The following is a 24,386-nucleotide window of genomic DNA, read 5'->3' on the forward strand; positions in this document are numbered from 1 at the left end:
TTTTAAAGCTTTGGATTTTATTTTTCGGATGAAACACCCTAGGCTGCTCATCACTCTCCATCTTCCCTAAACCTCTTCATTTTATTTTCATAATTAAAAACAAATTAAATTTAGAACTTTCCAAAGCAACGGAGAGGCTCTTTTTCAAGTGTCTGTGGAGGTATACGTGTGACTAGGGCTCACTTCTCAGCCATATCCAATTAGTTTCATAACTGCAGGAGAACACTGCTCTGATTCAAGGCTACAGCTAAGGGAAAATGTTCCAGGAATGCCATCAAAGACAACGCACGTCTGATAGTCCCACTTCACCTCACTGGCCCGTAGAATAACGTGAAGGGATTTGTAACGCAATAAAATTAAACACCTTTTATGCTTTCATTTCTCTATGCCAACAGACACACAAGTGTCTCACGGAATAGGCACCTCGGGTTTGCAAGTCTTCTAAATCAAGTTATTCATAAATTCCACATCCCTCCGGCACCCAGTTGCTGAAGGCCTATTCCAGAATAAGCTAAATGGCCACCTCCCCTCCCTCTTGGTGGCCTCTCTCCAGGCCAGACACAACCCTCGTCTTCACACTGCACTATTTGTCTGTCAAAAATCACAGTCGGATTTGAGGACCAATGGAGTGACAGTCTTCTGATATCACAATGACTCACTAAAACAGAGACTTGTTCTTTCTGGAGGGAACCTGGCAGTGAGAGCTTGGAATCCTGTGGCTCCTTCTGGTTTTCCTACAGTTACTAACACTCCACAGTCCTGAAGAATGATTCTTACACAAGACCCTAACCACTGCCCATAAGAGTCCAATAACAAGGGGTAAATGATTTCTAACTTCTTGCTGGAGCTGGATATTGTCATTTCACCTTCCACAATAAAGAACAACAGGGGCCTTCCTGGTGGCGCAAGGGGTTAAGACGCAGCACTATGAAGCTATCCGCAGCCACTGCGGCCTGAGCTCGATCCCCAGCCAGGGAGGTGACCCACATGGCGCAGCAGACCTCTCCTGTCTCACCCGCTGCTCCCCTCAGCAGTGTATTTCAGATAGTCTGCCTGTTCTGTTCTCCACGCTGTCTCTGGTGAATCCTCTCACCCCCCACACCTCTGGCCTGTACCCCAGTTCTTGTATGCATAAATAAATAAATCTTTAAAAAATGAAATTAAATTAAAAAGAAACAGAGAGAGAGGAAGAGAAAGAAAGAGAGAGAGAGAGAGAGAGAGAGGGAGAGAGAGAGAGAGAGAAAGAGAGAGAGAAACAGAGAAACAGAGAAAGAGAAAGAAAGAAAGACAGACCATCTTTAGCAAGTTGAGAAAAACATTCTCCTATGGGTGAACCATGCCAGCTTAAGTTCAGAATCAGAAAGTAAGAAAAAAACTTGAATTTTTCTCTTTATAGGTGGCTTTATAACCAGCACTATTATTTTTGTCTTAAAAATCTATTTCTAGACTATTTAAACAGAGATCTGTCTATTTGGCCCCTAGCACTACTGGAAGTAAGTCCCAGCCATACAGCTCTTGGGTTGATATTCCAAAAAACACTTTCATCTAAGGGGAAAATCTTTTTCTTTCATTAACATCTTCAAAGGCAAATCTCTCATGATGATAAAATAATTTGTTTATTGTTGTTATTGTTTCTTTTGATGAAATAAAGCTCAGCAAAGGTCAAATTAAATGCTTATTATGTATAGTCCAACGATGTAAGAAGATGAAAAAATTTTAAAAAAAAGCGAGAACAGAAATAACTACCAACTAAGAGGATGCCTTCCCAAATACAGAAAATATGGAAGCATTAAGAGGGGAAAGTATGAGGGCTAGGCCAGGTGCTGCCTTTTACGGCAAGCTACTCACCCAAATATAATGCTGGCTGTTGACTGCAGGTTTTTTCATGTATTGACATGAGGAGAAAGACAAATACTGGATGATTTTATTCATATGTAGAATATAAAAAACAAGCAAAGGAACAGACTAAAATAAACCCTTGAAATATGACTGTAGACCTGAAGTTATAGAAGGAGAACAGGATGGGTGGGGGCTGAATGGACTTTGGTGAAGGATCATTGGGGGTTTGGTGACAGGCATGCTATGATAACATATTTGCAGATGTATGCACCTATATCCCTAAAACATGCAGTGTCATGAACCAATGTGACATTCCACCCAATGATGAAAACTAGGAAGAGCACTTTCTCCTTTCAATGAACATGAACCTGAGTGTCTCATGTGGTAGACCAGTGGTTAAGAGCACAGGTGTCATGCCAATTCTGAAACCAACTAACTGGCTGAGGGCTTGGGAAATATGACTTGACTTTCGAGTTTCCCCATCTGTAAAATGGCTCAGCACGCTACTCACATGAGTAAACTGCCGTGAAAATAAAACATCTAACAACAGGGGAAGCAATAGCTAAATTAGAAAATACACTTATACCAGAAGATATATGGAAAAGAATGGGGAAATAGCTAAGAACTGAAAGAAAAATGGCTCAATGGGACACATACACCTTTGGAATTGTAACATCTCCAAAACCAAAATGTGCCCAATTTCCCTCTCTGTCCTCAGGATATGCCTGACAGCATCTTATGACAGCACCAGGGGGGTGGACACTGTGATGTATGGGTCACTGGGGGTGCATGGGTGATTCTGGTCACAGCCGCTCATGGGTCATCACTTCTACCCAGTTCTGTGTGTTGAGGGCACTGCAGGGACTGGATGTACCTACTACTTAGCATGCTGTTTATAAGACTGCACTGAAACTGTGCACTGAAATGAAAAATTATTGTCTACACAAAAAGACAAGGAAATAGAGCACAAATTGGTAATAGTGAAGTAAATATCTGCCACTGGAAGAATGAATGCAATACTGTATTTTTTTTTTTTTCAAAGCACAAACCAAGCACTTTAAGAGACTTGAGAGGAAGATACTCACAAAGAACTGAAACTGTATTACATTTTGCTTCTGAAATAGAGGCAAAGCAGTGCCATTCACCAACTGGGCCATGCAAGTGAAGGTGAGTGAAAAGGTCAAGTGTTCTGGAAGAGTGAGCTGTCTAAACAACAGGAATAGGGAGAGGATGTGACTAATATATGTACTCAAAGTAGAACTTTCCTTTTTTCAAAAAGGAAAGAGAAATATAAAAAGGGAACAAAAGAAGATTTGAATGCTTTATGGCAATTAAGTTCTGTTTGTTTGAAATTTTTATACAGGGCATGTATTCGATGTATTGTTTTTGTAATGTCTTTAATCCAAGAAGTTTACAACAAAATAACATATGCATAATCCTACTATCCTGCTGACCCAATAAACCTTCCAAGAGTGGTTCAGCATTACTGTATCCCTATATACCACAAGAGAAATAAGAAATATGACAAGTGTTTAAGCTATAACCCCAGGCCTCAAGGAGTTTATAGTCCATGAGAGTTCAGCCCTAAAGGATTAGGTCCTAAAAGATAAGATTACATATATAAAATCCTTTAAATAAGATGTAATAATTCTGTAATACATATGATGATACAATGTATGATATAAAATGCACCTATATGTCTATATGTACTGTGTAGCATACATAAATGTAACCATACATCCATACACACTACATGCTACACAGTACACACAGAAGAACTATATACATAGGCATGCACATATATATACACCACACATATTAAATACACATGCGTGCACTTATATCTTACACGTGGTGTACATGGATATATATATTTCTATTTATGTAGTATGGCCAAAAATTTTAAAAGGCTGTTGCCCACAAGCCACAGAAAGAAATGTCTTGTTCAAGACTAGAGCCTTAGCACATCAACATGCACACCCCAATATTTTACCTGGAAATCTAAAGAATCAACCCAGCACCAATCAACCCCTCTGAAACCTCTTTAGAATGCCAACCACTGTCTCTCCCCAGAGATGGGTTGTCCATGACCCTCAAGGTCCTCTGACTTCCAGCAGCCCTGTTCCCCTCAAGGTGACACAAAGATCCATCAGGACAACATTTAGGAACACCTCTGAGATTTCACCTTCCTGGATAACAAAGAAGGCAAATGACCTCCCATCCTTGGGTCACCTGGTTCTTGAAGGGCACCTCTGCACCCCTGGACAGCACAGCATGGTATCTGGATGGGGTAGAGCTGGTCCCGCACTAATGAACAGCCGATAAAGTCTTAAGAATGTTCTAGTTACCCAAAGAAAAAAAGAAAAGGATATTTGCGTGGTTAGGAAGCCAGAGTCAATGGTACCAGAAGAGTTCCCTGCCCACACAGAGAAGGGAGAAGCTGAGCACAGAGGACAAGCTAAGAAACACAGGGAGAGTCCCCCGAAGAGGAAGATTGGAGAAAGCCAGGAAGATTGGAGAAAGCCAGGAGAAAGCCAAGATTGGAGAAAGCACATGGAGCTGGGAGACATGTGAAGAAGCCCTGCTTGCTACTTGACCTTGGACTTGTACCAGAGACTTGGGGAACATGGAAAGAGACATTTGAAAGAGACAGAGACGCAGGTGAGAGACCCATGGGAGGCTGAAAATGGAAGCCTGTATCTTGACTTGTGAATTTTCTTCTTTTCCTTCCAGACTTGAGTGGCCCCTTCTGTCCCTTTCCTGTTGGTCCCCACCAGAATGTCCCCTAGACTTGTAGCAAGCTTTTGGGCCCGAGGGGCCCTGCTTTGGGCCAACCTTGTTTGGCTGGGCATTTACCCACGAGGGGCTGGGTAACTTTGGGTGTTTCACAGGGAAATTATTTTAACTACATTCTTCCTCTTCTCTCTATTGCACACCAATTGTATGAAAGCTCTTTTCTACTGAGGGTCTTATACACTACAAGCACGCTTTGTCTTTATATGGTGGTGGCAAAACTGACTTAGAGCATTTAGAGGGTACCCCTCAGTCTGCCCACGAACTTCCTCACAGAGAGGGTGTGACGAGACTGAGGGTGCCTGGTCTGCGGTAGGGCCCCCCGGCCTGCCTGCACAGAGTCCCTGTCCGGTACCTCCTTTCTTCCTGGGAATGCATGCACAAAAGAAGACAGCAGCAGACAATGCCCGTTGCTAGTCTGAAGAGAGGAGGATGTGAAACACTCAAGGAAGGTTGGAAACTGAACAAAGGAAAACGGCAGCTGGAAGGCAAAGTGTCTTGGAGTCCTAGTGTTACAAAGAGACACTGAGCGTAACTTTGAAAGACTTCAGAAAAGGACAAGACGAATGTTTCTGAAAAAACCACCCTGCCGCAAGTATAGACGATTTCCCCCACCACCCGCAGAAGAGACTAAAGTTGCAAAGCCTTTGGATGGGAAGGGAGAAGAGTTACGGGGAGGGAAAAGGTAGCTGTGAACAAGAAGGCCTCTGTAGAGCAGAGGAAGGGAGACTTCCAGGGTTAAGATTTCAATCCACAACTCCCTGGGCCTCCCCGGTGGTGGTGGTGCAGTGGGTTGAGCCCAGCACTGTGAAGCTGTCCGCAGCCTCTGCAGCGCCGGTTCGATTCAATTCCCAGATGGCCAGGGAGATACCCACATGGTGCGGCAGACCTCTCCTGTCTCGCCTGCTGCTCCCCTCAGCGGTGTTTTCAGTCCGTCTGCCTGTTCTGCTCCCCACTCTGTCTCTGGTGAATCCTCTCACCCTCCCGCGCCTCTGGCCTGTACCCCAGCTCTTGTATAAATAATAAATCTTAAAAAAAAAAATTTCAATCCACATCTCCCAGGTAAGATTTCAGGCAACTTCTCCTTTAGGCTCAGGCCCAAGTTTGACATTCAGGGAACCAAGTGGCTTTTGGTGTCGTGCCACCTGCTTTCTACCTGCTTTCTCAGCATGTCTCTCCCAGGGCACCAAAGCTACCATCTAAAACTCCCAACACTTTCACTATGGCCCCAGAGGGAAAGGTTAGTGCTGAGGGTGTTTCTTGCTAAGAAAGTATATTCACCGCGAATGTGAGGGGCTGCAAGACTCCACAGGAGGAGGATGCCATCCTGACCCACTGCATCCAGAAAGCATTTTTAGGGTGAGCAGTAATAATGCTCAAGATGTCTGGCAAGGGGGCTTGCTCACAGGAGATGTGGGGCTCTCAACTAGGGGTGATTTTGCTCCCAGAGAACATCTGGTAACATCTGGAGACCTTTTTGGTTGTCACAATATGGAGAGGCAGGAAGGGGGAGACTAGTAATGACATCTAGAATCATGATGCTGCTAAATATCCTACAAGGGCAGGAGAGCCCCACCCCCCCAAAAAAAAAAACTATCCAGCCCAAAATATTAATAGGACTGAGGCTGAGAAACCCTGCCCTAGACTGTCCCCAGGCCATTCCTGAAACCATCTGCACAAACCACAACAAACCTACCTGAAATAAACAATTACCCTGTCACAAAAGTGCACTTATTCTAGTGGGCAACTCAGGTTTCCTCATTGTCCAAAAGTAAAATGCTTCTATGAAACCTTTCATAAGGCAAAATGGCATAAAGCAAGCTAGTAATTACCTTAATGTAGATGGAAAGTTTTTTGAACATTTCCAATCTCCAAAATAACCTACCAAATCATATAAAATACACAAAAAACCTAATATCACATTAATCTATAGTAAAGGCAGGAACAATATGATACATACAGAGTCTGTACAAAGCAGTTCTGGAGGAAGCAGCTCAGCAGTGCCCCTCTCACTTTCAGGGTGCTCACAGCCTGCAGAATGACTGGGGTAAAACCGAGGCTGAACACCGTTTTCACTCCAAAAGTGAAAATCCTCTTTGGATTTCTTCTGGTTAGCAAAATAGGCACTAATGCAGGTCTTTGGTAAAAGCAAAGAAGCTTAACATGAATTTTCAAAAATCAGGGAATACCTGTATTGAACAGCAAGCAAATGATGTCAAATGACGTGACAAGCAAATGGTGCATCTTCAAAGTTCCTGGCTGCTCTCCCAGCCAACATTTTTAAGGACACTCTTCAGCATCCAAGAGGACAGATTCTTTTACAATTACAATTAAAGAAAGGCACTTATGTGTGCACATGTGCGTGCGTGTACACACACACACACACACACATTCTTACTCTTAAAAAAAATCTCCCTTGTTGTCAAGTAAAGGCACTGCTGCATGGCTAAACTGACCCAAGCATTTCTAGAATATTTCATATAGAAAAAGAAGGAAAGAAAATAAACAAGAAAACTCCACAACCCAAAATAGACATGTCCCCAGGGCTACCTCACAGCTAAAAAGAGTTCCATCACTCTGAATCACATCAGTGTGTATGAATCTTTTATTTTTCAATAGTAAAATGCAATAAATATATAAGAAAAGGGGAAAATATAAATATTAAGCTTTATGAAAGAAAACAAAGCCCCATGTGACCACAACTCAGATCTAGAAATCAACGCTTGGCCTGAGGCATCTTGCCACCAAGCCTGCCTGCTCTCCAGGTAGCAAAAGACATGTGCTATATTGAAAAGTTCCATTTTTTACTCAATAAATGCCATTTATGGGGCCTCCTTGGTGGCCTAGGGGTTCAGTCTCTGTGCTATTACCTTGAAGGCCCACTGCGACTGCCTGAGTTTGATGCCCAGCCAGGGAGCTACCCACATGACGAGGCAGACCTCTTCTGTCTCACCTGCTGCTCCCCTCAGCAGTGTATTTCAGTAGATCTGCCTGTTCTGCTCCCCATTCTGTCTCTGGTGAATCCTCCCACCCCCTGCACCTCTGGCTTATACCCTAGTTCTTCTATGCAAAAATAAATAAAATCCTTTTTTAAAAATGCCATTTATGTATTTACCATGACCACCAATTGCTGAACAAGTTCAGAGCAGAATCAAAAAGGGAGCAGATTTGTTTCTGGAAAGGATCTCTTTGACTTAAGTTAATTCATAAAAGCATCTGGGAGGAAGGGCATGGACGTGTTGCGCAAGGTGGCTAGAAAGAGCAGGAAAGGCAAAGAGAAACTGGAGTGAGAATCCAGGCTACCGTCCCTACTCCAGCACCCTGGGTCTGAATGCTCATGCACCATCACACCACTTCCTGCCACAGATGTCACTGGAAAAATTCAACAAGACTGTGAGCTTGTCAGCGTCGAGCAGAGTATCTCACCGACAGACAATCCACAAATAGCACCTGCCCTCTTGTCCTCCTGCCCATGCAGACAGGCAAGGGACAGAGGTCAAATCTTTAATATGAGATTATTTGATTATAAACTCCTAATCCCTTAAATCTCTAAACTGTTTTTACCAAGGTGAGGAGCCAAGTCCACTCTCAACTGGTCCTAGCGACTTTGGCAAAAAGGAATCCTGGAGGTGCAGAAATCACCACCCGGCCCTGGAGGCCACATTCTCCCAAGTGGCCTAAGTGGGCTGTCAGGAATAACACATCATACCCCAGCAGGGAGCCTAGGTGCATCTCTTTGAAGATGAAGAGCAACAAGGTGTGTTTATTTGTACTCAGTGTGCACAGTCATCTCCTGGGCTGGGCTGGGTTGCATGAAACTACCCAGCTAGTTAAAAAATAAAATAAAATCTACCGGCTCATCCCATTAAGCGGATCTTTCCAGGAGAAAAGGTCACTACCCATGCTCTTGGGAGTACACAGGGGGGAGATGAAGCTTCTGCCTGACAGAAGAGAATGCCAGGGGGTCCAGGGAAAGGTCAGCCAGGAGGAGGAAGTGTGAGATTGGCCACCCATCTGCCATGGCACCATCCCACTGTCTCGCCCACCAAGTCCACCGCCTGAAAGAAAACGGAGCATCAGAGGGCATGATTGGGGCTGAATCCTCACAGATACATTAAAAAATAATAACAGCCAAAATCAATGCTTCAGTTCCCTAACGCAAACACTAAAAACAAAGGAAGAAAAATTAAAAACACACATGAAGGTGTCTGAGAAGGTTCCTGAATAACAAAGGACTCTAAAGGCTCTTGGAATGTCAGCAGCCTTCTAGTCCTACAAAGACCGGGAACTCAGAGGAGGGCTCAACTTTGACCCCACATTTCTTCAAAGACTATTAAAGGGACAGAAATCCAAAGGAAAGGCTTTTATAATGTCTTGTTTTATCGACTTCCCAGAAAAGGATGGAGGTGTGGAATGTGGGATAGAAGGGTTGGGTGTCCAGTCCCGCTATGAACCCCAACCTGAACCACAGCCTGGGATCCCTGGGACACCCTGCTGGCATCAGGAAAACCAACCAACCGGCCACCGTTTCTGGTAACACTTCCCGTCAAAGTGGAATCCACATTGGAAGGATGATGCTTCACGCAACATGAAAAATGCACACACCCCAGCCTGCTAGAGGTTTGGAAACAGACAACTATAAAGGGGATTCCAAAGGCGCACAGACTCCGTGCCCACGGACAGTGGGAAATCGCCACCTGAGATGGTTAGGCAGTTCTGTGACACCCCAAACCTCAATCCCCACTAGGACTATTTAGGACTATTTGATTTACCTTAGCTCTATTTTCTAAGTAGATACACAAATATAAATAGCCAGTGTTGACCTGAAAAAGACAAAACTAACTACAGCCATTTTTACAAAGAGGAAGACTCAACCAAAGCAGCCAACGGGGGATGGGGGGGTATGTAAGGGGGTGCCATGAGCAGCAGGGCCATCCATGAGCAGCAGTGAGGACACACACAAGCCCCCTTCCATGCCACAGCCATGCAAATAGGGAGTGTGAATCCAGGCAGGTCTCTGTGTCTGACTTGTCCTGGTAATCTGCCTGTTGAAACAGCCTCCAAATAATCATTCACACCTCCCCACAGCTGCCAGTGCCCCTTTGGAACTCTCCCCAGGGTGGCCCAATAGTTCAGAAGAAACAAGGCTCTTTGACCCAGAGCTGGTTAAAAATGCACAGCAGCCACCAGCATTCCACCCTCAGTGGAAGCCACAGAAAACCCACAGACATCTAAAGGAGTTTCAGAGGCCTGGGATGATGTCATAGGTCTGAGAGCAGGGGAAGGCTGCCCAGTGGAATCTGAGGTTGGCCAGGACCAGGGACCTCAAGGAAAGGGGGCGATTTCTCTTTCCAAGAGCACACCTGGGGAGCAAGGAAGGAGGGGCACAGATCAGAATGAAGTGAGTCTCAAACTCCCCCCAACAAACACCCCACCAAAGACAACTCCACAGCAAGCAGCTAGAGGAGCATTTGGGGAAATCAGGAATAAATTAGACATGTGAATGACACAGACGTCAGGAAAGCAAGGTTCTTCTGGAGAAAGTTCAGTGGACACTGTTACCCACTTTCTGGGCATCAGCTGCCCAGAAATAAATATCAGGGGGCCAGGCCGGGCAGGCAGAGTCCAGGAGGGGCAGCTGACAGCTGTGGCCGCGGGCAGAATCAGGGCAGGGAAGGGCTCCCTGGCTGGAATTCGGAGCGTGCCCACATCAGCAGAAAAGTTCCTGGGAGCAGCACGCTGCCTGGGAGAAGAGGTTTGCTACTCTGGGATGCACTCCCTATGGTGATGCAGGTTCAAAGAGTCACTATGAAGAAGCCAGGGTGCTCCCCCCGGCACCTGGCTGGTCACGGCGCGAGTGGGGGCGCTCAGATGACTGAAATGCTCTGCGCCCAGGCTCCATGGGACAGTAAAAATCTCAGGTACGGCCCTGTTTCATCACCCTTTGCTCAAACCAAGCACAGTCCCAGATAGGAGCGTCAGGAAATCATGGTACCCCTCGCCTGCTGTCCAGGTGGGGAGACTTGAGGGAGCATGCCAGAGACCCGGGAGGCCTGGGGGAGGCTCCCGCAGCACCCAGCACCCGGAGTTCTGGGAAGATGGGATCAGGGGAGAGTTCTCTCCAAGCCCTCCACTCTCCCTTTTCCTAACACACTTAACACACTCACACAGACACACTCGAGCTACGCCCAATCGGGGCAGCTACCGGGCTCCCCAGAGCCCGGCTGCACAAAAAGCCCCGCCCGCGCGCACACACAACACAGCACCAGCCGGCGCGCACGCCCACACAATGGGACGACGCGCACCCCGCCGCGGCCCCTCGCCGGGGTCCCGGCCAGCCCGGCGCCAGGGTCCGCCCTCCGTGCACACCCGCGCCGGAGACGCAGACGGGGCGCGGGAGGGGGTGCGATCGCCGGCCGGCCGCCGCGCCCCGCGCCCCGCAGGAAGTTCTCCCGAGCCCCCCGACTCACCCGCGGCGCTGCTCAGCAGCAGGCACAGCGGCCCCAGCAGCCACATGGCGCGGCCGCTGCTCCTGCTGCCCGGCGCCGGCGCTGCCCCCGCGGCCTTGGCGCTGACCCCGCCCCTCGCCGCGCCGGCCCCGCCCCCCCAGGCCCGCCCCCCGCCCCCCCGAACCCCCGCCCCGCCCCGCCCGCACCGGCCCGGCCGCGCCTGGCAAAGTTCTGCAAGCTCCGGGCCGCGCGCCCTCGCCCGCGCCCTGTCCCTGCGGTCCCGGCTTGGAGAGGCCGCCCCGGGGGCTGCGGACCCGCTGGCCTCGCCGGGCTTTCGCCAGGGGCGCTGAACAGCCCAGGCTCTGTTCTCTGCCTGCTTTCTCTTTTTCCTCCTGCCTGTTCTGCTCCATCCTCCCAAGGATGGGGTGCTCGGCACCTCCCAGACCCAAACGCAAGGGTTTTTTTTTTATTTTTTATTTTGTTTTTAATATTTTATTTTATATAATGCATGCATCATTTTTTTATTTTTGCACAATGTATGCATTTTCGTTTTGGTTGTATTCCCCATACGATTGCACCCCCCTTTATTGGGACCCTGATCCTTCCTCGCCCCGCCCCCTTCCCCCTCTATAGTGTGTCTCTGGTTTATAGTTGCTTGTTGATTTTGATTTTTTTCTTTGTTTTAGTTAGTCTTTTTTCCTGGTCTCTTATTTAGGTTTTCTAAATTGCTGCTGTGAGTGAGGCTGGATCAAGAAGATGTGATATATATACACCGTGGAATATTACTCAGCAATCAAAAAAGATAAACTCATGCAATTTGCAGCAACATGGATGGAGCTGGAAGGATCATGCTCAGCGAAATAAGCCAGAAAGAAAAAGAAAAATACCGGATGGTCCCAAACAAGCGTTTTTAACGGAGCTGCAAATGAGTTTACTGCAGGGATCGAGGGGGAAAGTTGGAATAAAGCCAAATATCACGAGAAAATGTGTATCACATTTTACATAGCGAGGGGAAAATACTACCAGAGCTTCTCAAACACGCACTGACACACTTGGGGATCTTGTGAAGAGCTGACTGTGACTCAGCCTCAGGTGGGGCCTGAGATTCTGCTTTGCTAATACGCACCCAGTTGATCTCCAGAGAAATGGTGGGTCAAACGCATGTGGAGGAGAGAGTCTGAGACCTTCATGGTCCACAGAGTTGGTCTCGTGAGTTATTTCATCTGGGTCTTGTGTACCTAGCCCTGGAAATGGTTGGGCCCCAGTTTGTAAAAAAGAAAAGTAAAGGTACAGGCAGATGCCCAGAGGCAAAAAGAACAGCTGCTGCAATGCATTTGGGGCTTCCACACAGCACTGGGGAAAACTCTCAAAGGATTTCTATGGTGGAAGAACATGGTGACAGTGTTGTGCTCCACCCCCTCCTCCCTCAAAAAAAAAAAAAGAAAAAGAATGCAAATAATGTCCAAAAACTGGAAAAAGCTCAAATAACCATCAGCTAGTGGAGGGATAAACAAATGGTGTTATATCATTTAATGCAACAATATGAATGATTCTCATTGCATGTTAAGAGAAAGAATACAGCCCCAAAAAGTACATTCTATGTGAGTCCTTTTATATGACAGGGGATGGAGAGAGCAAAACTGTTGGGACCAAATCAGATCCATCACTGCCAGGTCTGGGCCTGAGGGCTGGGGGTGAGTTCAAAGAGGCTTAAGAGAAGTTTGGCTGCAATGGGGTTGCTCCATATCTTGATGATGGTGGTGGTTACACACTGCTGACGCTTGTCAGAATCTATGGATTTGTATCCCTGAAACCCACACCTAGAAAGGGTGATTTTTACTATATGTAAACTGAACCTGCTGGAGAAGTCAGGAGGGTGTGGGTGTTAGCACTGGTCAGGCAGATTGTAGAAGGAATGCCCGCACCACACCGGAGACAAGTTCCAGGATGCCGACAGTCAGTGGCTTTACTTTGTAATTGCCTGATTTCCTCTGGAAACACCACAGCTAAAGTGGATCAGGTCACCAAATACCAGTGAGGGTTCAAGGTAATGAGAAAATATTATTCAATGTAGGAAAGTATGGCAAGTTCCATATTACAGAGTAGTTTGTCAAGTGTGGAAAATAGAAATAAATAAATTCTCTAAAAGATTTAGCATAGGGAGATATTTCTGTGGACTCCAGGGAGTTCTAAGCACCCTAAAATTTTATGCACATTTCAGGTGTATGTGGGTATGGGCATTTTTTCCAGGAAACCTGCTAGAGGGAGGCCCCTGGCTTTTGATAATGATACCTAAGGAGGCAAATTAGTTCTCCCGTAGTAGCTGTTTATTTGCCTGCAAACATCAGGAAAATGGAAGGACAATGGATCTGACAATACTGCTATCATCTTTGTTTGCTTAGGCACATGAACTCTGGCAGTGCCTTACTGTGTCTGGCTTCTTACTCTCTTCTTGCTTCTCTCTCTCTCTCTCTCTCTCTCTCTCTCTCTCTCTCTCTCTCTCTCTCTCGCTCAAACACACACACACACACACACACTGCTTTTAAATATATGAATGTTTTTAAATATATGAATGTCTGGAAAAATTTGGACGAATGTGCAGCCCTCTTTAAATTCACTTGTTTTTATACTTACACTGAATCACTCCCAACGTCCTCACCCTGTAAGCAGGGCAGGAGAGCAAATCATTCTTCATTGCTCTCTTTTTCCCCTGGCACTTTAGAATGCCATCAAAAGCACAGGACACACAGTTTCCAGAAAATGTGATAGGTTCCAGTGTTAATTGTTTAAATCACAGGAAGGCAGTCACAAATCTTTTTTTACGGAGAGTTTAATAAAATGCAAAAACAGTATTTTATGGCACTTATTTACCAAAAGTAAGACAGTGAATTTGGGTGGGTGCTTCTGACATGGCTTTGCATTGCTGAAGGATGAAAGAAAGTACTTTGTTTTTCTGTGATCCTTGCTGTAATGCTCGTAGTTTCCACACATTTCTCATTTACTAGTCACAGGAACCCCACTAGCGCCACAAGTCAAAATAGCACAAGCTGGACTTGCCCTCAGATCTGTGTAAGATGTGTTTCAGTGCTCTTTTCATTTGCCAAGCATTAGCTGTGTGGCCTTGGGCAAGTTATCAGCCTCTTGAGCCTTAGTTCCCTTATCTGTGAAATGAGGGATCCTATGAGCACCTGGCTCTTAGTGGTGCTATCAGGATTCAATGAGCTAATGTGTGTAAACTCTCTGACACAGGAAAAGTTAGCTGTGGTTGTGGCCATGCATGGGGTTCCTATCACAAGGCAGCTGTTGTAGTAGCCAGTCTCCAGGATGGCTCTGGAAGATTATTCTTTTCTGGGATCCATAATAGGGTCCCCTCTCACACTGAATACGGGCAACCTGTGTGACCAATGAAGCATGTGGAGGCGACATTGGGTCACAAGGACATTGCAGTTTTTTCCTTGCTCTCTTAGAGCCCTCTCTCAGAAGGATGGCAGCACCATGTTGTGAGGACATTCAGCACCCCTGTGGGTAGGCCACACTGGGAGGAATTGAGCTTTCTACCAACTTGCCAGCCATTGGAACAAACTATGTTGGAAGCAGAAATCCAGTCCCCAAATCAAGCTGTCAGATGACTGGAGACTCAACCTACATCTGACTGGCCTTTGTGAGAAATCCTGAGCTGGAACCACCCAGTCACTCCCAGATTCCTGATCCACAGAAACCGTCAGAGATAATAAATGTTTATTGTTGTTTGAAGTGATTAACTTTCAGGGTAATTCACTATGTGGCAATATATAACTAGAATGTCTGCCGTTAAGGTCATGCACAGGATTAACTTGATGCTCCTATAGGACATCTTTAATGAGTTGAAACATAGAAAACACTTAGAATTTTACCCAGTATATGACATGGTGGTGGAAGATTTATGGGGGCCACGCCTGAGGGGAGAGATCAAATATTACACAAAAATGAATAACGGTGTAAAAAAATAAAGTTTACTCCAAAAATAAAATAAATTTAGTGCCTCCCTGGTGGCGCAAGGGGTTAAGCACCACACTATGAAGCAATCCACAACCTCTGCAGCACGAGTTCGATCCCCGGCTGACCAGGGAGCAACCCACGTGGCGCAGGAGACCTCTCCTATCTCGCCCGTTGCTCCTCTCTCTCAGCAGTGTGTTTCCGTACATCTGCCTGTTCTGCTCCCCACTCTGTAATGATGAATCCTTTCACCCCACACACCTCTGGCCTGTACCCCAGTTCTTGTATGCATAAATAAATAAATCTTTTAAAAAATTTTTAAAAAATTAAAAAAAAGAATTTTCCCCAGTACATAGTAAGCACTCGACATTATTGCTGCCATTATCATAGTTCATTTTTTAAATTATTGAGATTCTCATTACCTTTCTGTCTCTCAATCTCACTTGCCAGCTGCCATCTTGTGAACTGCCCACATAAGTGAGCTTGGAAAGAGATCCTCTTCCCCCAATTATGCCTTCAGATGAGACCACAGCCCTAGCTGACGGCTTCACTGCAACCTCGTGACAGACCTGGAGGCAGAAATACCCAACTGAGCTGTGCCCAGATTCTTGACCTAAAAACCTACAAGATTATAATTTTGTTGTTGTCAGTCACTATATGTTGAGTTTATTTACTACACAGCAATAGAGATCTAAAATTTTTACCTTAAATATTGAGTGTATAAACACTTAACATCATTGAATCTCACCTGTTAGTTAGCATGAGAGAGGCAGTGTAAGAGAATGATTATTAATCAAGTACCTGCTTCAGACATTATACATTTATGATCACATTTATCTTCACAACAATCTCTGACTTAGATATATGAATCCCTTTATACAGAGGAATCTGAGGTACAGGATATTTAAGTGACTGGCTCCAAATAATGCAGGAAATAATTGAGATTTGAAGTCAGATACTCTTGATTCCAAACATTCCCACAGCACCATACTGAACCTTGCTACCTTCAAAAGCAAAACAACTTTCAATTCATAAAAAATAGAATATATTTGCAACTTGAAATATAATGTGTTCCCAGGGTTTGGGGCTCGAAAGGTAGAGATGCTCAGCATATCAAATAGGACTTGATCTATTGTATAATACATTCAACTTCCAGAAAACTTTTCTGGGTACATCTAATTATTATAGTTCCTACCCCTCAAAAATGCTGAGTATGAGTGTTCTCCAGCTAGAAATTAAAGTCATTCCAGAGCTGCCAAATGTATGTGTGTGTGTGTATGTGTGTGTATTTTTTTTTTAATTGTCAGACTAATCTACAGAAAAATACTGCTGGGAACCAACGGAGTTCTTGTAATTCATGTTTAATACAGTCACTAGTTTGTAGAAGAGAGATCTGCTGACATTTATTAATGAAAATTTTGCATTCTCTGAAAGGATGAAATTTTTACCCCTCATTTTAAAAACCATACAAGCTGTTATTTATTTTAATGCCTCAGTTTTACTGCCCTTTGAGCGAAATTGTCTACACCCGTAAAAGGGTGATTTTTCACTTGTGACCAGTCCTGGAATCAACGAGCAATAATATGAAAAAGAATTTAACCTGCAATTTATCAACAGAGCCATTTTGCCAGTTTTCATCATAGGCACATCTTTTTTCTTTCTCAATTGGAAAGGAAAAAAAAAATAGGTAGATTCATTAAATGTATAAACCTACCCTTGATCTATCAGTTTGGGGGTGGGGAACCATCATTGATTTGTTTAGATTTGCAGTGTGCAATTATGGTAACCCCCTAGCTACTTGTGGCTGCAGAATGAGCACTCAATGTGTGGCTGTTCTGAATTATGATATGTTCTCAGTGTGAAACACAAACTAAATTTCAAAGACAGTACAAAAAAGGATGTAAAAGATCTCAACAGTATTCAAGTTGGTCATAAGTTGAAATGTACTATTTAGACAAAGAGATTAAAAACACAAATAATATACTCTACTAGGAGTATATTCTTCAATGCGGCTATTAGAAAAATTTTAGTTTCATAAGTGGCTTGCTTCTGGGGCTCACAACATATTTCCTTTGAACAGCACTGCTATAGATAATGTCTTATTTGGTGAATGAACACACGACACATCAGTGTTCCCTGTGTCATGGTTGAATATAAGTCCGCTTGAAGATCTTAATTAAGAAGGAATTGTTCCTCCCAGTTTCTCCATCTGATTAATTCTGCCTCCAAACCTTCTTATCCTTGTATTCTAAAATTGACATAAAAGTGATTTGAATGTCATAATTTTGGTATTATAATAGGGTCTATAAGAAGCAAGAAGGGAAATGAATAGTGAAGAAAGAAACCATCTTTTTAAACAACATGAACATTTGGCACTTGAATTCTGAGAAGAATCCAACACTGAGTAAGATCTCCATTTTCAGTAGGGAAATTTATACAGTAATTAACTAACAAGCCAAAAGTCACGGGAGATATTCACTCTGTGACAAATAGGAGAAAATGATTCCAGTATGCCTAGGTCTGATTACCATCCCTAAGTAACAAACTCTCTTTCATAGACAAACAGGTAAGCAGCAGACTTAATAAGAACTCTTGAAAATACCATCTGGAAGGTAAATAGATTTACATTTTTAATCTGACATTATTGGAACATTTTCCCTGCACTGTGAAAACTCTGCTTTAATAATTTAAGTTGTTTTTCTCATTGCACCACAGACTACTTCTTTTAAACACCTCTTCATTTCAAGCTAGATTCTTTGGGCTTGATTGATTTTAATGCTTAAAAGCTTAATTTTGGGTGCTGGTTGATTGCCTAGTCTGGGATTGATGCTGTGTGGGTTTGTAGTTCAACTTGGGGAGTGGGTGCTGATAGGCAGAGAAGATTTTTTTGTTGTTGTTTTTTGCAGTTTTCACTGGATTCCCACACCCAGTATGGAAGGGCGGGGGATGGGGTGGGGGTGGGGGGTAAAAAAGGGGCAGGGAAGAGAAATCCTGTTGCTGTTTCTAGGACCCTTCAACATTCATGCAATGAAAACACAGCAGACTTAGTGGTATTGTTTGCTTCTATCGGGCATTAATCGCTGCTCCTTAAAAATAGCTGGTATTTTCTAAACCCACACCCCTTGCTACCTTCACTCCCAATGCGATTAGTCACCATAATTTGTAGAATCTACTTAATGTCTCTTGAATCCAACACATTCCTCTTCTTTTTCTCCCTTAGTTAAGACACCCATATATATGTGTCTGGATTATTTCAATCCTCTCTTCACTGGCCTTCTCAGGTCTTGCCTTGTTCCTACTCTATCTCCTTTAAATCTCTATGACTCCCTATTGCCTATAGGATAAGTTCAGAGTTCTTAGCTGAGTATATAACAACAACAGAAAATCTATGAGCTGCTGCAGAGGCTGATGATCAAGTAGCTTGAGGCCAAGAGGAGTAATCGGTGATATCAGAGAATGAGCAGGAGATTTGAGGCATTATCCAAGGAGTTTGGTTATTATCCAATGAGCAATAGGAAGTTATAAATGATCAGTTTTAACCAGAAACATGGCATGAACAGATTTGTAAGAGTTCTAGAATCAAACCTAATTTCAAAATCTGACCATGCCATTTAGCTATGTGCCCTTGGGCAAATTACTTAACCTTTCTGAGCCAGTTTCTTCAACTATGAAATGAAAGTTATTATCCTATGAAATAGACACAATTGTGATAACTAAATGAAATAGTGTTTAGCATACTACCAGGCACATTAGTAAGCACCCTACTAATTGTAATATACTTCTTCCGAGAAGGCCTCCATGAGCACTCAAGACTCACTTAAGCCTCAGTCCCATGTGTACTCATATTTATCATCTATCCCTGGCGCAGGATTTATATGACTCTGTATCTTAATTGCTTCTTACTGTGTTATTTTCTGCATCAAACCATAGCGCCCAAGGCTTGGAACTATGACTGACATGTGGCAAGAGTTTATTTGATATTAACAGAGTGAATGGATGCCTTAGATTGTTTTAAACTTTGGTTTGCATTATCTTTTTGTCCTATCATTATCTTCACTTTACAATTAAGGAAACAAAGGTTTTAAGAAATCAACTTTTAAGCCCAAAGTCCCTACAGTCGATAAACATCAGAGTTACAGCTTATCTCTGCTTTTCTATCTCACCACAGCCTGGAAGGAGAAGAGGCAAAGAGCAGTAACACCCTCTGAAACAACCTTCCCAGAGCAGGCCCAGTATATGCACAAAACCTCCTAAATTGACAAAGTAAAGGAATAAAACATTTCAGCTGGAAAAATAATAGGTAGCCAGAAATCAACTCCAGCTCTACCAGAAATAGTAATGCCAGGAAGCAATGCTACTACACAAAAGGATACACACAATAAAGTCACCTTGGCAATACTTGTGCCTTTATGGCCCATCCAGGGAGGTACTGAATTTAAAAGACAGCTGGAAGAAGGATGTTTACCCACGCTAGCCCATCTGAAGAGGGGTGCCAACACCCCCACAGTGCTCAGCTCCCTACCACATTACCATGAACCTGAGCACAGAGAAGCTCCAGAGTCATGACAATGAACATTTCTAAGGTGGAAAAGATCAGGCTGTGGTAATGCTAGAAGCTGTGCACGTAGGACAGTTGGCTCAAAGCCCACAGCCTGGTGCCAATGAAGCCAAAGTTGAGGTTGATACTGGTGTAGGCCAGTTGGCTTTGCACTGAGGGGGAAAAAAGTTCTATGGTCACTGGCTAGAATATTTATCCCACTCAGTTTTCCTGCCAATACCAGTGTGTGGGCTCAAAAAGGAACTGGGTAAAAGAATTTGGAGCCCCTAAAGCCAATTTTGAAAATGAGGACTAATACAGACAACCGATTGTTGAGATGATAAAACACCACTGGGCCAGCTGGGAAAGAACTCTGAGCCCCCTAAGAGCTTCCCACACCAGCTGGCTACCCAGTCCTCTGGGTGTCCCACTCACCCAGGGGACACATACCAGTGGAAAAAAAAGAAACTTGACATAGCAGCAGGCCAAGCACCAACTGGTTGATGCCCCCACCTTTTGAATATCATTTCTTATTGTAACTACTAGGAAATAGAAAAGAATTATCACTCATTCATTTATTTATTCATTCACTCATTCACTCTTTACCAAGCAAGTGCCCTTTGAGAACAGATTAATAGTACAGTTTTTAATGTGTGAATAGGAAGGCTCATCCTGATGAATAAAATTAGTATATAAAAGCCTACTTCAGACAGAGAAGTATAGACAGATCCATTGAACCCCATGGATGGGAGGATTGATTTAGGCAGTAATTTTTGGAGGTCTTTGCACCATTTTCATCCATCCATTTATCATTCATTAACCAAATATTCATTGCATGCCTAGTATAAACAGCGTCCTCAGTTGGGTGCAACAGAAGGTGAGAGAGATGAATTAGAGTCAGACCCTGCCTTCTTCCAGCTAGAGAAGTCACCAAGATCAAGTCTATGAGGCTGATCTCGAGTGAGAAGTCACAGGAAAGGAAGAGAAGTTACAGAAGCCACAAGTTTCTATTTGGGGAGGGACAGTCTGATTTCACAGGATTTGCTAAATATGTAACTAAATGAAGCAATGTTTATCTGTTTGCATATTTTAAAATTTAAATAAAGATCAAATGAGAAAAAAAAGTCTCAACACAGCTCTTGAATATTGGTTTCAAAATTGGTCTTCTGAAAAATAGAAAATTTCTTTCATTAAAGTACTAACAGCAAATATTCATTGAAAGTTCTGTCAGTTGGGGCCTCCCTGATGGTTCAAGGAGTTAAGCATAGCACTATGAAGCTCCCCGCAGCCACTGCAGCATGAGTTTGATCCCCAGCTAGGGAGGTGACCCACATGGCACAGCAGACCTCTCCTGTCTTGCCTGCAGCCCCTCTCAGCAGTGTATTTCAGTCAATCCATCTGTTCTGCTGTCTTTGGTGAATCACCCCCCACCCATACACACACACCTCTAGCCTGCACCCCAGCTCTTATATACACAAATAAATAAATCTTAAAAAAAAAAAAACAAGTTCTGTCATTTGGAAGTTGGGACTCTCCTCTGCTCTCCATCAGAGCTTGAGACAAGGACTAGGGTGCAGGTCATTTGTTTCAAGGATATGCAGGGCAGCAGACATGAGGGTGCCAAGAGGGTGACATACAGCAGAGAAAAATCAATGAAAGGTGCATTTGTTGAGCTGGTTATTTCTGTGGGTACCTGAGGCTCAATTCAAACATGGATCCTTGGTGGTCCACATAGACCACACCTCAAATTATCTTTATGAATTGGGGATGAGATCTTTATCCATGATCTCCATCCCCCCAGGGGTTCAGTGCTAAAGCTCTGCAGTTTCTGGTTGCCCTGCTTTGAAAAAAACCCAAGGCAGAACAGCTGAGGACTCTGCAGACAGTGGTGGTGAGTGGAGCTGCCCACCACTTTAATCCCATGTGGGGCGGGCATTGAAACTGCCTTCATGCAGGTCCCTTACATTCTGCAGGGATGTTCTATTACAGTTCTTATTTCCAGAAGAAGAAAAAGATAGAGAAAGATAAAGTAGTTTATTTAAGGTCACAGAGCTAGGAAATAGCTGAAGCTTCAAACCTGTGTTATTCAACTCCTGAGTCTAAGCTTTTAAAGGTAAAAATATCATCGCCACTGGTAGTTCAGGGGGAAAAAGCAACCACTTGAGGCTGGGGTGTGAGTGAGAGAGAATCAAATATTAGGGATGATTTTAGATACACATTCCCTCCTTTCTGTGGAAAAGTAGAATGACAGCTAACTGACTGGATCTTTTGAAAACTCTGAAAAATGCCTTCTAGTGACTCAAGGAGACAGAATTACAGATGATTCCCTCTCCCTAAAGACTTAAATATACATATATCTTTGTTTCCCTTTTTAAAATTAATTAACTTTCTTATATCATTGTTAATTTTGGGACAATATTTGATTTCTCTGCTCTGGTGTAGTCCCCATATATGTGCTTTTAAATATATACATATATATGTGTGTGTGTGTATATATATTTATATAAATACATATATACACATATATATTTATATATATACACATATATATATTTCAACTTATTCAACTTATTTCTACTTATTCTATGTGAGCTTCATGTCAAGATTACAACTTGGGACCCAGCCCAGTGTGCACACAGTGCAATGCAGAACCACCTGGCTGAGCCCAGCCATCATCATCTGCTTGTCGCCAACAGCAGACCCATGAGCAGGAGGATATTATCCTTTTAAATATATATACATATATATGTATATATATGTATATATCTTTATTTTTATTTTTTTATTTTTTTAAAGAGGCATGTATTTTTATTTATTTGTTTGTTTGTTTGTTTGTTTGTTTATACATGCACTGGATACAGTCAGAAGTGCAGGAGGGTGAGAGAATTCACCAGAGCCAGAGCGGGGAGCAGAGCAGGCAGAAGGACCGAAGTACACTGCTAAGGGGAGCAGCGGGCGGCAGGAGAGGTCTGTGCTCCATGTGGGACCCTCCTCCAGTGGCCGGGGAGCAGCCGGGGATCGAACCGGCGCTGCAGAGGCTGCGGGCAACTTCACAACCCAATGCTCAACCGCTGCGCCACCGGAGAGGCCCTATGTATATATCTTTAAAAGCACATGTCATCTATTACTCCAGAGAAAATACAATGGACATTGAGGCTCTTGATGCCCCACACCACGACTCTAGGAAGGCTAAGGATCAAATACTTAGTGTAATTATTTATATGGTTTATGATTTGTTCTTGGCTTGGATATTTTTGTTTGTTTTAAAAAGATGAGAATGTTGTTTTCGCTAAAACTAAACAAAACTGTTTTTGGATAACATGAAAGACTGACAACATTCAGAGATAGGGCTGATACATCCATATCAGCTAGTCTACCTATAATCAGACTGAATGAAAAGCAAAATTTGTGATGAATTCATTTACAAACTCCTCATCCAGGTGGGAATGTGGGGCAATGTTCCACTTGTAATGTGCCAGGCCTCCGCCAAGCTGAGCAAAGCCTGAAATCAGAAACATTTTGTCTGTCGGGTTCCAGGTAAAGGGTTTCCAAGAGAGAGGAAGATCTTGGTTTTTTTTTTTTTAAGATTTTTTTTTTCTATGCATAGAAGAACTGGGGTCTAGGCCAGAGGTGAGGGGGGGTGGTCAGAGGATTCACCAGAGACAGAGTGGGGAGCAGAACAAGTGAATCAGTGAAATAAACTGCTGAGGGTTGCAGCAGGTGAGACAGGAGAAGTCTGCTGTGCCATGTGGGTTAGCTCCCTGGCTGGGGATCAAACTCAGGTCATCATGATGATGGCGCTGGCACCCCTAGGTCACCTGGGAGGCCTGAGAAAGGAAGGTTTTTACTCAGAGGATAAAGGCTGCAAAAATGAAAGGGTCACTCTCATTAATGCTCTTTCAGCTCTATTTTATCAATGGCATACCCTATGCTCACGATCAATTTGATTTTATAGGATTATTCTGTACATGAATTTGGAGCTCAAAGGTATGCCTATGACCAGCTGATTGCTCTTTCTCTCCATCCCTGTGTCTTCCTGGCCAAATTTTCTCAAGCTTGATGTGTGTTCTACTTTAAATGAGGCAGGGACAAGATATCTGTGGGGACTCTACCTCTGCTTGGTAAATTGCAATTAGGAAGCCACTATTCTTACTTTTCTACTAGCAAAGAAAAAGAAATAGAACCACCAGGAACTACTTGAAAGGCCTAAGCTGTCCAAAGAGGAAGACTGCAGGGTTGTGGTTGTAGAAAAGACAGTCATAGTCTCCATTACACAATGCTATCTGAGACATTGCAGCCGTTAAGAGCCGTCCAAAAAAGTACCGTTGATAAAGCCCAGTTCAAACCGAGCAAAGATAATGACAAGTGCTGAACCAGTGGCTTCCAGAAATGAAAAGGATTCTGATTTGTAAAATTTTATGCCTATCTACTGTGTCTTATAATTACTTTTCTTTTCTTCCAGTTGTATACCTCATGCTATCTAGCACCTGCATCTTGCAACATCCTGGAAACATTCATTATGGTTATCTGCTCAACACATAGCCACTTCCTTCCCCCTCCCATGGTGGGAAATGGAGACCTCCCACCCCACTAATGTTGGGGCTACTCCCTTGGCTATTGCCAATGGAGTGCAGATGCAATGGAGTAGAGGCTTAAATTGGCCTGTGGGTTTGGATTGAACCTCTTTTCTTCTGCAATTTCCCATGAGAATATGCACGAGGTCATTTCTACTTATTCTATGTGAGCTTATGTTAAGATTACAACTTGGGACCCAGCCCAGTGTGCACACAGTG

The 24,386-nt window shown here is 43.8% G+C and overlaps 1 protein-coding gene across 3 annotated transcripts in view; it reads right to left on the reverse strand.

The window, feature by feature from the left end:
- LDLRAD3 (low density lipoprotein receptor class A domain containing 3) overlaps window positions 1-11,148 on the reverse strand; it is a gene marked incomplete at both ends in the record, with an annotated part of 230,260 nt that extends 219,112 nt beyond the window's left edge. For all 3 annotated transcript variants that reach the window (XM_084237406.1, XM_084237405.1, XM_084237404.1), the window contains one exon: window positions 11,103-11,148. In XM_084237406.1, the coding sequence (XP_084093532.1) occupies window positions 11,103-11,148 (46 nt within the window). The remainder of the gene's footprint in view (window positions 1-11,102) is intronic.
- Window positions 11,149-24,386: the final 13,238 nt, after the last annotated feature.

This window comes from Talpa europaea (assembly GCF_964194135.1).
Source record: "Talpa europaea genome assembly, chromosome: 1".
Classification (NCBI taxonomy): domain Eukaryota; kingdom Metazoa; phylum Chordata; class Mammalia; order Eulipotyphla; family Talpidae; genus Talpa; species Talpa europaea.